The 14,331-nt window shown below is 35.0% G+C and overlaps 1 protein-coding gene across 1 annotated transcript in view; it reads left to right on the forward strand.

The window, feature by feature from the left end:
- Window positions 1-14,331, forward strand: part of LOC146000523 (dipeptidase 1-like) — a 196,932-nt gene that overhangs the window by 162,263 nt on the left and 20,338 nt on the right. Inside the window, exon 7 of the mRNA XM_083138268.1 lies at window positions 14,052-14,136. Coding sequence (XP_082994394.1) covers window positions 14,052-14,136 — 85 coding nt within the window. The remainder of the gene's footprint in view (window positions 1-14,051; window positions 14,137-14,331) is intronic.

A 14,331-nucleotide genomic window follows, 5' to 3' on the forward strand; every position in this document is an offset into this window, starting at 1 on the left:
CAAGCCATTCAAGCCCTGCATATGGCAGTTTTTGCATCATAGCGTGACCATAGAGGCTGTTTGCATCTACATACAATATATAATTTGATGGCAGTGCTGGATCATAATCAGGCATATGCCTGTTATTTGCTCTGGCATATCTCTGAGAACATTGTACCATACCTCCTTTTATACTTTCCTCCATAAACAGATACATATCTTGATCTTGGATCAGATCCAATGGCATTTTGGTGTTTAAAAACATTGCAGCCCATGCTAGGCCCGGGGCACTGTAAAAATACACTGGGTCCAGTCCATAATTTTGCATGCAAGATTTTCTGAATGCCTGCATTATATCAGCTAAGATGGTCACATCAAGTTTCAAATATGCCATGTGATAATCACCAAATGTCTGGCATTTTAAATTGTTCCACACCAATTGGGCATGGTGATAATCTTCATCTGTGATTCCAGAACCTCTGATTTTGCTGTAAAACTCTTCTTGTGGAGGCAGGGAGCACTCATCAAATTTAGAAAAATCTGTAGCATAATCATATGGATATACACCCTTCCGCCTAATTAATTTCAGATCCTGATTTGGAAACAAGGCACGTGTGATTTTGAATTGATCATCAGATAATTGAGAGGCCCGTGTAGCCAGGCTAGCAGATAAAATTCTGTAAGAATCAAGAAATCTTATGCGAATAGGAACACCATTAACTTTAATGATTTTGCTAATAGATATATATTTTTCATCATTTTCAGCTAAAATATTTAAATTCTGCTTCTCAAACCCCTCGTACCTGATTAGATGATGGAAATCATAATTGGATGCTCCATGGCAAAATATGGGGACAAATCTTGGTCTCTTGATCTTAATATTACAGCTATTACACAGGGCCATTAAGAATTTACCATCTGTATGAGAATGGTGTTTCACTTTGATATTTGTATCTGAAAATTCAGGATCATATACCGGGCATTTTTCTGCATTGTTGAAATCTTCAATCTGTTTCTCTGTTAAAGGCAACATAGGTTTTGATTTTAATAAGATGTTAGATGCTATGTCACGGCACTCATTTTCTATTCTATGTGCAAATATTTTGCTGGCATCTGGCCCCATGTATGAATATTCTTTAGTAACAACACCATCCTGTACAACCACATAACAAAAGCTGGAAGGTTCATGTAGCTGGTATGGTGTAATTGAAGATTCTTCAGGATCTGGATTGCAGGATGCAAGAGATTTGAGGATTGATTCAAAATCACAGACAATATATACTGGGTGTTCCAACAAGGCTTCAAATTTCTTGAATTTGCAATTTTCACTTGGATTGGGCATCACCATATGAACAGGTTTATGGTTGCCACAATATTTCAGATGCTCAATTAACTTGTTTCTAGCAATTTCTGCATTCTCTTCAGGAACCCTCTTCACTGTTTTTCTACCATCAAATACAGTTAAACATCTTCTGCACAACTTGAATATTGTATTGGATTTGTCAAGTTGTGTTCTCACTAAAGCTTGAAGATTATGTATCAGAGTGTAATGATATGTACCATCCCCTTCAATTAAGAGCAGATCAATCGGAATAGCAGATTCATCATCAAATATACTGATTCTGAGAGGTTCTATTGAGCAATTGCCAGTGGAACAAATAAATACATTAATAGATAATTGTTTGCCATTAATATCCCGGGCCTTTTTTTCAAATTTATCAATATTCTGTACAGACATTGGATATGCTAAACCCTCCATTGCATCGTCAAAAAGATGTTCATGTTGTTTGTAATAATTTATTCTCTGAGGATTCCTTGAAACTGGAAACAAAACAGCTAATATACACCACAAAAAGCATTTCTGGTCGGTATTTTCTATATTAACCACGGCTCTTCTGTTTTTAATATTATCAGGTAATGGCAGATATGTAGATCCTTGCAATGGGCTGAATTCAGAAATATTAACATATAACTTGTGTGGAGAACCGCATAGGCTCCATCCAGACTCTTTTGCTGCAAATTCAGAGTGTTTAATATTTAATTGATCCATCAAACTGCTTATTATTCTGTCTAAATTTGTATTTGAATATACAGGTACAGTTGCTGTTATGTGGGGCTGTGTAAATTTTGTGCTGTTTGGTTTCTTATATTGTGTAAACAATTTGAGGGACAGCTTATAAGAGCCATTTTGTGCATTAAGAATTGCCTGCAGATCAGGATTTACACTCTTCAAAAAATTCTCAATACCACATCTTGGCTCTGATACAAACCGGTAATCCCTAAGTTGGGCATTAAAACTGCTATGGATAGGTGCAAAACATAGCTGTTTTGCCGGTCCAGCATTAACAGGTGCTTCATGCTTCCTTTTCAGACCAGATGTAGATGGTTGGGAGGGCAATGTTGATGACTGTGCAGAGCAAGTATCTTTATGTGTATATGTGAAGTATTGCATGTTATATTTTCTATGGCATTTGGGGCAAATTTCTGTGGGAGTTCTGTATTTGTCTGGATTACAAATCTTTTGGTGCTTAGCCCAATTGGGGCTGGATATATTTTTTTTGCATTGATTACAATATTTTTGATTCGGCATTTTTGTTGTTGTTTATTATATACAATTTCTTGGGATTCAAATCAAAACTCTATGCTGGATAAAAATATCAATTGGGTTCAGCACTGTGCTTTGTATACCTAGTATGTATACCTAGTGCATGTGTATGTATGTTTGGCTATGGAATTTTTGTTGTTGTTTATTATATACAATTTCTTGGGATTCAAATCAAAACTCTATACTGGATCAATTGGGTTCAGCACTGTGCTTTGTATACCTAGTGTGTATACCTAGTGCATGTGTATGTATGTTTGGCTATGGAATTTTTGTTGTTGTTTATTATATACAATTTCTTGGGATTCAAATCAAAACTCTATACTGGATCAATTGGGTTCAGCACTGTGCTTTGTATACCTAGTGTGTATACCTAGTGCATGTGTATGTATGTTTGGCTATGGAATTTTTGTTGTTGTTTATTATATACAATTTCTTGGGATTCAAATCAAAACTCTATACTGGATAAAAATATCAATTGGGTTCAGCACTGTGCTTTGTGTGTGTGTGTGTGTGTGTGTGTGTGTGTGTGTGTGTGTGTGTGTATGTGTGTTAATATTTTTGACTTTGGTATTTATATAAAATTTCTTGGGGTTCTAATCAAAACTCTATACTGGATAATAATTTGTTGCACAGCATGATGCAATATAAATAAACCAGAAATAGGCCACAACTTGGCCACAAGTGGACCGGAAGTAGGGAAACCGGAAGTGGACCGGAAGTAGACCGGAAGTGGACCGGAAGTGCACCGGAAGTGGACCGGAAGTGCACCGGAAGTGGACCGGAAGTGCACCGGAAGTGGACCGGAAGTGCACCGGAAGTAAATATGTGGGTGTGGGTGGGTGTGGGTGGGTGTGGGTGGGTGTAGGTGTGTATGGGTGTGTGTCTTGGCCTAGTTTTAAGTGTGGTCAAAAAAAATATCAAGAGGGGCATATTTTTGACAAATTTATGGACAACAATCTCACAGAAGTGCCTTTTGTAAGTATAGGCACATCAATCTGAGGGGGGTCATACTTTCTCATGGAATCCATGAGGGCTTTTTTACAAAAATCTTGGATTAGAAGGGGTACTACACTTGAGCAAAAAGCTCATATGGGCATGTTGAGCTAGGTTTAAGTGTAGCCAATTCTGCTTGAGGGGGGTTCATACTTTCTTGAGTTTATAATACCACAAACCCCACTACTCTGCGGAAAACGGAATTCCATCACTGCCTTTTCTTCGGAAAGTTCTCTTGTTGACTTCTAGCCACATTTAAAACATTGCATTCTGTTTCTTCTTTTTTCTGCCTGTCCGGATTAAGCGAAGTCCGGCTTATCGGGATCCGGATTAACGAGATTTTACTGTATAGTCACATATGTATGTACAAATTCCGAATGATTTGATTGATTGTGTTTAGTTTACTTAGATTTTCTGCCACTTTTAGCTAATAGCGAAAATGAGGATTGAGTGGTGATATGAATATGTTCATGAAGGAATCTCACAGAGGACACCCATGCCCAGACCGAAATTCGAACCTGAGATCCCTTGCATCGTAGCGCACTATCGGCGGGCATGATTTGACAGAATGAAATACAATTTTTAAGTAATAAGTTTGTAGTGGCTGAAGGTGGCATGACTTTGTTAGGGGTGCAAAATCGACGCACCCAACATAGCGTACATGTTACGACGTTAAAAGTTCAGTTTCAACCATACCAGTGTGGAATGCCGGAAGCTGCCCCCTGTCATTGATGTTGGCAGTTAATTTAACATTCCTACGCTGGCAATTACTTTTAGTCTCCTCCCCATCGTAAGTTCATTACATTTACTGACAACCTTCGTAAACATGTAGCAGGTAGGATAGGTTCGGCTCCAAGTACAACTTTCTCTGTGAGAGAAATGCCACAACCAGCAAGATGTATGATGGAGAACAACTGAAAAATTCCGATGCTCCAATGACACTTCTCCCACCATGATGATTTCCAACCATTCACAGTTGTTTTCTAACTTAGAGTTTCATGATAAAATATTTACCAAATCTTTTTCTAACTTTTACTTCTGGGTCACGAAAGACATTCAATACAGATGTCTATGGAGTATTTTTAATAACAAGATGATCAACACCTATCACATTTAATGATTTTTATGCAAACACTGTATTCTATCTGTGGTATAATGTATCAATAACCATGTATTTTGTACCTTTCCTGGTGTTATGATTCGGCCTTTTGTTTTAATGATTTTTTAGCTAGCAGCCATAGTCGTAGGCAGCTTAATTTGGGTTGGGGTGCATTAAGGGAGGTTCAATTCCCTCTGTGAACAATTTTAGCCTAAATCAGGTTGAGATTTTATACATTTTCTACTGCTTACTACTTTATAAAATACAATATTGTATCTGGTCACTTTATATTTAATACTCTGTATGATTTAATATGTAAAAAAGTATTCTTTAATACTTGATTACTAATTATTATAGTAAACAATATCACATTCTTTTCGGAGGAAGGAGGGGGAGAAAGAATCGCGAGAGAGACATTTCAAATGAAAGGAAATAGCTTACGTTTTTGTACCTCGAATATATTTTCATTATTTTAATAGTACTTTCTACTTATTATATTTTTGGAGACACGTTAAGGGTGCCCAGGCACACCTGGTACCCCTCCCTCCGTGCGCACGGCCTTAGAAGCAGCAGTTCGATTGTCTTCAGTAATCTACATATGTTTTCATTGTGAACTTTTAAAAGTCTCTTATGTAGGACAAATAGCACAAAATTACGCAGAATATTTTGTCTTCTAAAGTTGGTACTCGGGATTTTTTGTAACCCTTTTGTTGAGTAGGAAAATATTATATTCTCCATGTTTCAGTTTTCCAAATCTAAATGTACATATTTTTCATCATTGGTTATACTTTTCAAAGTATCTAAAGGTCTAGAATGTATTTAAGTATAGAACGTAAGGAACATTGTGCTCATTTGAAATCAATGTTAATAATGTGAATACTGGGTTCATACGGATAATTGGAAAAGTGAAAATGTACAACAAGAAACGTACTTGCTTCATTGATATACAGAAGAACGACAGTGACATTATACAAGCAATCTCACCAGGCTTCGTAAACAAGTCGTCTTCTAGAAATGACGCTCTAGTATTCTCTTGAGAACTACAGAGCTAAAGTAGAAGCTGTACTATAGCATTGTAAGGAGGGCGGTAAGGAGGCTTGGTCGGTCGCGTTCGTGCATTGGAAACCTACGACCATCTGACTCTAGAGTAAGAGTGCAGTGGGTCATTGTAATAAAGGCAGGAGAAACGAGATGTGTTTCCTTGCAACAGTTTGCTTCTCGATTACTTTACGTCGCATTTCTATCTGTAAGGGTAATCACGAACACTACTAAATGAAGACCTGATGAACTATTGATAGAAGATGCGCACTAATATATTAATATAATATGCAGCGTTCGTACCTGTGACATCAATGCAGTCATTAATCTTCCTTTATAACCAGAAAAAATATAATATGACCTTGGATTAAGTACGACAAGATATAAACAATTATACTCCACATAATACGTACATACCACTTAGAATATAATGATGTTAACATACAGGCCAAGGCAGCGATGGAGGTATAACGTTGAGATGGACCTAAAGGAAATAGGTAGGATGGAAACGATTGAATGGATCTTGCCCTGGATAGGGACAGATGGAAAGCTTGTGATGCTGCTGTCATAAACGTTCGGCTTTTAGAATGCTAGAGTTAGTTAGTTATTTAAAATACACTAGCATACAACCTAACTACGGTCAACCGCAGAACTAATCGGCAGAAAGACCATTCTTAAAACGTGTACAGGAAATTGTGTTTGATGACGTCACATAAAAGAAAATAAACACTTCTATACAAAAGTGGCACACATGGATAAGAGTGAAATATAAACGAAAAGTTTTGAATCTGTATCTAGATGAAGAACTAAACATGAATATAAAGAAACGTGTATTTCCAACAATCGGAGGGCATCAAAATTAAGTGAGAAATAAGAAAGATAGAATGAATAAAATCTCAATTGGATGAACTCTAGTTTTAGTTCCCTGGAAGCATGTGATAAAACACAGTAAATAACACCTAAGACCCATTATTTAATATAGTATCTTTATTGCAAATTTAGCTGTAGTTATGGCTACGATATTGGAAAATTCGCTTCTGTACAAGTCTTTATTCTTCGACCATGGATGATTTGCCTAACTCGAGAGGACAAGTCCAAGCAAGCAAGGTGAAGGAAGTAGAAATATGAACGAAACTACACTGTGGGATTTGGATCAGTATGTGTCTTGTATGCATCTAGTTGTATATTATCGCTCGATGTGTACGTGCTTGTGATAGCTGTTACAAAGATTATTTCCCCGTTTACTTACAGTCGTCACCCCTAATTTGCCAGTGGACTCGTTTATTTAGAGCATGTGTAATTTCGTTCATGGTTGTCAGCGTCGTATACCGACTGCAGGAAGATATCTGTCTAGATTTATATAATTGGAAACATTTCTCTGCAATTTGCCAGTAAGGGTGATCAGTTTTCAACATGGCGATTGTATTTCGAAATTGACTAAATTTAAATGTATACACTACGGATAGCTATTGCCAAATTTTATCTCAATCAGAGGAATTTTTATGCGTAATTAGCTGCACTGGCAATCAACTTAAATACGGCGGCGGTAATATGGGGTACACCTCACTACAGTCACGAATACTTCTGCATTGTAAAGCTCCTATTAGTTCTCAGCGGGATTGTTACAACCCAGAAGTGTCCGTGACTGTATTGGGGGATTTTTAGTACATCTTATGAAATATTTGGAGGAAACTATGAACGTTGCATGATGATAATTCCTATCATTACAAATGTTTACCAATTGTTCTTTCTTGCACTGTCCATAGAATCTGCGACGAATCGGAATACGTTCAAATCTTGATTTAATCCTGTAAACTACTCTTTCCTCTCCGATTCGTGCTACATGACCTGTCCACCTAAGTCTTCTTGATTTAATTATTCTAATCATATCTGGACATGAATATAAATGATGTAGTTCTAAATTATGTAACCTTCTCCACTCATCTCTTTTAGGTCGAAATATTTTCATAACAATCATATTTTCAAATACTCTCAATTTATGTTCCTCTTTCAATATAATAGACCACGTTTCACATCCATATAATACTTCAGACAAAATTACTGTTTTGTATATTTTAACTTTTAGTTTCTTAGAGAGAAGTAACATGCATTTCCTGAATTAAGCCTACTTTTTATTTTATTTCCTCTTTAATATAATTTTCTTTTGTTAATATTACTCCTAAATATTTGAATTTAGAAACTAGTTCAAGTAAGTTGTTATCATGTGCTTTTTAGATATTAGATTTAGAATTTTTTGAATTAAACGAAATAGGTTTGTTAAAAAAATAATCGTTAGTTCATATGATATTATTTCTTGTGATGCATATTTATTTTCCGTGTTGATATTTTTTTTTTATTTATTTTATCAAGATTCGAATTCTTGAAGGGAAAGAAGAGGGGTTAAATTTTTCGAGAATATCACGCATTCTATGTTAATAAGTAATTACATTTTTAATAGAAAGCGTATCTTTTATCAATATTTTATAAGATTTGGTTGCCTGCAAAAGTTATTCCATTTATCTCCTTGTTCTATCACAATAAGAAACTCAAAATGTAAAATTTTCCTTATCCTCTGCTTACACATTTTCTCTTTCTCACAATCTCTATTTCGATCAATTATATCCCTACTTCTTAGAAACATGTTCCTTACCTTCTTTAAATGTACAACAGTCGCAGCAAAAAACAAAAAAGCGAAGTAAAATAAAGCAATTTAATCAATTAAACACTACAAAAATAAATTAACGCTGTGTGTTTGTGTTAAAACTCTAAAAACATCCATAAACTCAAGTCACCTTCTTTGGAAAAATGATTGCAGTTAAGTAATTATTAGCCCCGTCTAGTTCGCTACACTTTTAGACATATGGTGGAGTGCAGATGTATCCCAGCGCTAGGCAAGTGCAGTAGAACTGTATTCAACCAAATAGACGAATAGCTGTATTCAAGTTCATAAAATTCAACAATTGCCTCTGTTTTAAACATTCATTTGTTTAGTTAGCTCGCACCATGTAGCCATACACCACACACTACACCGCTCCAGAACGTAGTACTACACATGCAGACACCAAATACACTACTTAACACCAAATCAACAAAATAGACGAGTTAATGTTGCACTGTGTAACCGTTTATCTGTGGTGTAAAATACTAGACGCACTTAAGTAGTAAGAATATATTACATTTATAACCTCAATTTACTAATCAGGAAAATTCCCCTTAGCGAACCAATCAACACAATTCACGTGACAGGAAGAAAGTTCGCGCCTCAGTCAATGCAATGAGTTGTGTGATGATGCTGTCTGTTTCCGCGTTTGACTCATACCAATCGTACGTATATCGTCTCCTTCCTTCCCTCGCCTCATGAAGCTCGTCCATCCTATCGGTCAATTTTTTGCTGCAGCCCGAAAAGAGAATCAGGATTCTGCAAGTTTTTCATACAGCTTATTTTGCGAAGATTGTCCATAAGAATCATCTCGCACGGTGGACGAAATTCAGGCGCTATTTTGCTTACGTCGAGGAGCCTTGCGACATCCTCACCTTCGTCGAATGTGTAAGCAAGAATCTTGTACAGCAGTTCGAGTGGTAAATCGGTTATACAAGTTGTCATTTTTACAAGGTGTTATTTAAATAGAAGTTTCTCGGTATTTATATATAAATTTTCTCGGGGAAAAATACAAAACACACAATGAAGTCAAAATTCAATAAGATTCTATTTACTAGAAAAAAACACTTTTAAACTTACGATAATTGATAGAATGTAACTTAAAATACAATAGTTATAATTATAATATTTTTTTTCAGCTCTGGTATTTATATATAAATTTTCTCGGGAAAAAATACAAAATTCAATACAAATACAAATTCAAAGAAATTCAATCTGTGTGAAAAAAACGACTTGAACCACCTTCAAAATAAAATAATTTTAGCTATTACGATAAAATTTTCAGCTATGTTATTTATACAGAATTTCCGGAGACGACAAGTAACATCTGATCACATCAAAACTCAAGCTGATCGAAATTACTATGAAAAAATATCACTTGATACACTTTTTTAAACTTAAAAATAATAAATAGTATGTAGCTTTAAAATAAATTAAATACTTAACTTTTAACACTGCAACAACACATCCGTACTCTTCAAAACACTCTCACGATACTGACTGATAAAAACATCCCAAACAGTAAGTCAATCAGAAGACATCCCATTACGTCATAACCAACAACACGCTAGATACGGGTCTGTGTAATAACTTGTTGCGTAAACATTGCGTAATAACTTGTTGCATAACGTGGGTGTGCGTGGGTGTTCGTGGGTGTGCGTGGGTGTGGTTTTTTAGTTTTTGTTGTTGGTTTATTATATCAGATTTCTTGGGGTTTAAATCAAAATTCTATACTTAATAAAACTATGACAGGTTATAAAGCTAATAGCTTACATGCACAAAGGTAGAATAAGTATTGATCTACAGAAGCACTGACCTACAGAATCACTGACCTACTCCACCATGTCGTGATGTGCGTAGAAAGGCAATGACCTAATGCCGTGTGTTATGTATTGATCTTGTATAACAAGCTGGGACAGATATCTGCCCGACTCTAAATATGAATAGATTACAACAAACAAACTGGATGTATCAAATATCAGACTTCTTTATACAAAATATAAGATATTTGTTCAATATACCAGAAATATGTTTAATATGAATAATAAGAAATTCTGTATATCAAACCCTGTAGTATAAGAAGCACTAGAACAACACATCTGTACTCTTCAACTATTCTCACAATATTAACTGATATGTAATACGAAAACCCTTTAAGTAGCCTAAGCGCGGACCGCGTTAAAAACATCTGAAACAGTGAGCCAATCAGAAGACACCCATTACATCATAACTAACCAATCAGAAAACAACACATGCCTAATAATTTGTTGTATAATATTGAATAATAATTTGTTGCACAACATGATGCAATATAAGTAGACCAGATGTAGAGCAGAAGTAAACTTGTATGTGTATGTGTGTGTTTACAGAGAATTACACTAAAAGCAAAAAGCTCTTATGAGCATCTTGGCTTAGTTTTAAGTGTAGCCAAAACAATGTCAAGAGGGCCATATTTTTAACAAGCTTATAGACAACAATTTAGCAGATACAGGTGTATCCAAATCAATCTGAGGGGGCTCGTCCTTTCTCGGGAGCTTTTTTGACAAAAATCGTAGGATATACACAGTAGCAATAAGATTATATAGACATCTTGCCCTAGTTTTAGTTTAAGTTCAGTCTGAAAAGCTTGTACTTTATCGATTTTATAGTACCACAAATACCACTACTTAAACGAGAAGACAAAAGTTTATGAAGAGAGAAGTAACATACATTTCCTGAATTAAGCCTACTTTTTATTTCCTCTTTAATATAATTTTCATTTCTTAATATTACTCCTAAGTATTTGAATTTGGAAACTGGTTAAAACGGGTTGTTATCAATAATTAGATTTTGATTATTACCTAACACTTGGTTTCGGCCTGTAAGAATATATTTAGTTTTGTCTTTCCTTTCTCGGGAGCTTTTTTGACAAAAATCGTAGGATATACACAGTAGCAATAAGATTATATAGACATCTTGCCCTAGTTTTAAGTATATTCTATTCAGTCTGAAAAGCTCGTACTTTATCGATTTTATAGTACCACAAATACCACTACTTAAACGAGAAGACAAAAGTTTATGAAGAGAGAAGTAACATACATTTCCTGAATTAAGCCTACTTTTTATTTCCTCTTTAATATAATTTTCATTTCTTAATATTACTCCTAAGTATTTGAATTTGGAAACTGGTTAAAACGGGTTGTTATCAATAATTAGATTTTGATTATTACCTAACACTTGGTTTCGGCCTGTAAGAATATATTTAGTTTTGTCTTTCCTTTCTCGGGAGCTTTTTTGACAAAAATCGTAGGATATACACAGTAGCAATAAGATTATATAGACATCTTGCCCTAGTTTTAAGTATATTCTATTCAGTCTGAAAAGCTCGTACTTTATCGATTTTATAGTACCACAAATACCACTACTTAAACGAGAAGACAAAAGTTTATGAAGAGAGAAGTAACATACATTTCCTGAATTAAGCCTACTTTTTATTTCCTCTTTAATATAATTTTCATTTCTTAATATTACTCCTAAGTATTTGAATTTGGAAACTGGTTAAAACGGGTTGTTATCAATAATTAGATTTTGATTATTACCTAACACTTGGTTTCGGCCTGTAAGAATATATTTAGTTTTGTCTTTCCTTTCTCGGGAGCTTTTTTGACAAAAATCGTAGGATATACACAGTAGCAATAAGATTATATAGACATCTTGCCCTAGTTTTAAGTATATTCTATTCAGTCTGAAAAGCTCGTACTTTATCGATTTTATAGTACCACAAATACCACTACTTAAACGAGAAGACAAAAGTTTATGAAGAGAGAAGTAACATACATTTCCTGAATTAAGCCTACTTTTTATTTCCTCTTTAATATAATTTTCATTTCTTAATATTACTCCTAAGTATTTGAATTTGGAAACTGGTTAAAACGGGTTGTTATCAATAATTAGATTTTGATTATTACCTAACACTTGGTTTCGGCCTGTAAGAATATATTTAGTTTTGTCTTTGTTAACTTCCAAACCTATCTCTTGAGCAGTTTTGAAAAATATTTTAGCATTATTCTTAATTGAATTCACATCATCCCCCAGTAAGTCTACATCATCTGCATATGCTAATAACTGAGTCATACCATTTAATTTTAGTCCTTCTTTAGTTTCTTTTACCTTCCTAACGGCATATTCTAAGGAAAAATTAAAGAGCAATGGAGATAATGCATCTATTTGTTTTAACCCATCATGAATTGTAAATTTGTCAGACATATTAATACAATATATTATATATGAATGCTACAAATTGCTTTTCAGAGAGAGATTTACTAGCATATATTTCCTCACAGAGCACGTCTGAACAATTAAATCATATACGGAAAGTGGTATTCACTAAAACTCTCAGGTCACTTTCGCCAAGCAGCAATGACGAATAAGACTAGGGGTTACATTGCGATTTCCCCTTTCGATTTGAAAACATGTCAATTTTTTGATTTACAATAATTTATTGCTTAAGCCTTACAGTATTGAAGAACAACACTTCATAACAGTTTCTTTTTCACTTACTAATACACTTCAAATTTTTCTTCTATTTAAGAGAGTTTCAGATCAATAATCTAAACTACAAATGTAATTTTGTTCTGAACTGCAACGCAGTACAATTCCTCTTAATTCAAAACTATCACTTTCTCAACATTTTGCTCAGAAGCTTCTCTCATTTTGGCATTTTACAGACGAAATCCATCTAGGAGTCACTAGTTAATAAATTAACACATCTCTGTAGCAGTACACGTGGATATATAAAGTTTAATTGAACGTTTACTGAAATTATCTTTCAAAGTTCTAGTTTAAGTTTCCTAACTTCGAAATTGACTTCATAAATAGTTGATTGTTGGCCAGACGTGTGTGTAAGACGAGCAGAATGTCGAAATATGCGATTTAGTAAGGTCGAGTGTGGAATAGAATCTAGAGCAGCGATTTATTGAAGGTTTTTGCGCAAAAAGTTTGCCAAGAAATCAATCATAAGTATCTCTGGTGCCCGAGGTAGACTGTGTTGCCCACCACTTTGCGGGTGAGTGAGGCCATCATGCATCAGATCGCTGAAGAGGACCGAAGATACACGTCCTATGTGATCAAGGTATGGCAGATGCTGTCTGAGGCTACCAAGACCAAGGGAACTGTCTCGCTGCAACTTGCTTCTGGCCTTCGAATAGCTCACATGTAAATCCCCTGCACTATTACGTGAGGAGCTTTTTCACAAATGTTACTAACAAGTCCAGGCAGCATTAGTGCATTTGGAACGAGAGCAGATACAGAGGGTGTGTTCGCGATTCAGACAGAGAATGGAGGCAGCGATCGAAGCGAATATCAGAACCTAGGAAGGATCCCTTCAGTAACATATGAATGATTGTTTGCTAAGTGCAAGTTTTTTAGGAATAAGCAATTGTTCTAACGAACTTAGTGTTTTGTACGGATTTTGCTGACACACCCTGTATATACACTGCAGTTCCATATATATATCTCTCTCTCTCTCCATTAAAATTAAATATTCCGAAGAGTGTACATTGAGGGAGACAAAAGGATATCCTATTCCCTTGCCTTCTCCTGCCCTACCCTATTACCAAGTCATTGCCTAAGCATGTCGTATAATGGAGTTAATATATTTAGTAAATCTGCTATTTTTTCTCTCTCTCCTTTCTTTGCAGGCGGAGAATAGAGGTATTGTCATGGTGGCCTTCTACAATTATTTTCTAAGCTGCAATGAAACAGCTACGATGCAGGATGTTGTAGGTGAGTTCGTTGTATTACTTTAAATTTACACAAGTCAAACTAGTTCTGAAATTTATTTTATGACTATTATATTGAGAAATAAATCAAGTATTCTGAAATTTGCACCATTAATATAATATGCAAAATGATATGTTCAACATCTCTATTCAGAATATAGTTACCCAAAATATGCGGTGATAAAATTTCACAAGTAAG

This window comes from Lepisma saccharinum, chromosome 16 (genome assembly GCF_977018435.1).
Source record: "Lepisma saccharinum chromosome 16, izLepSacc3.1, whole genome shotgun sequence".
Lineage (NCBI taxonomy): Eukaryota > Metazoa > Arthropoda > Insecta > Zygentoma > Lepismatidae > Lepisma > Lepisma saccharinum.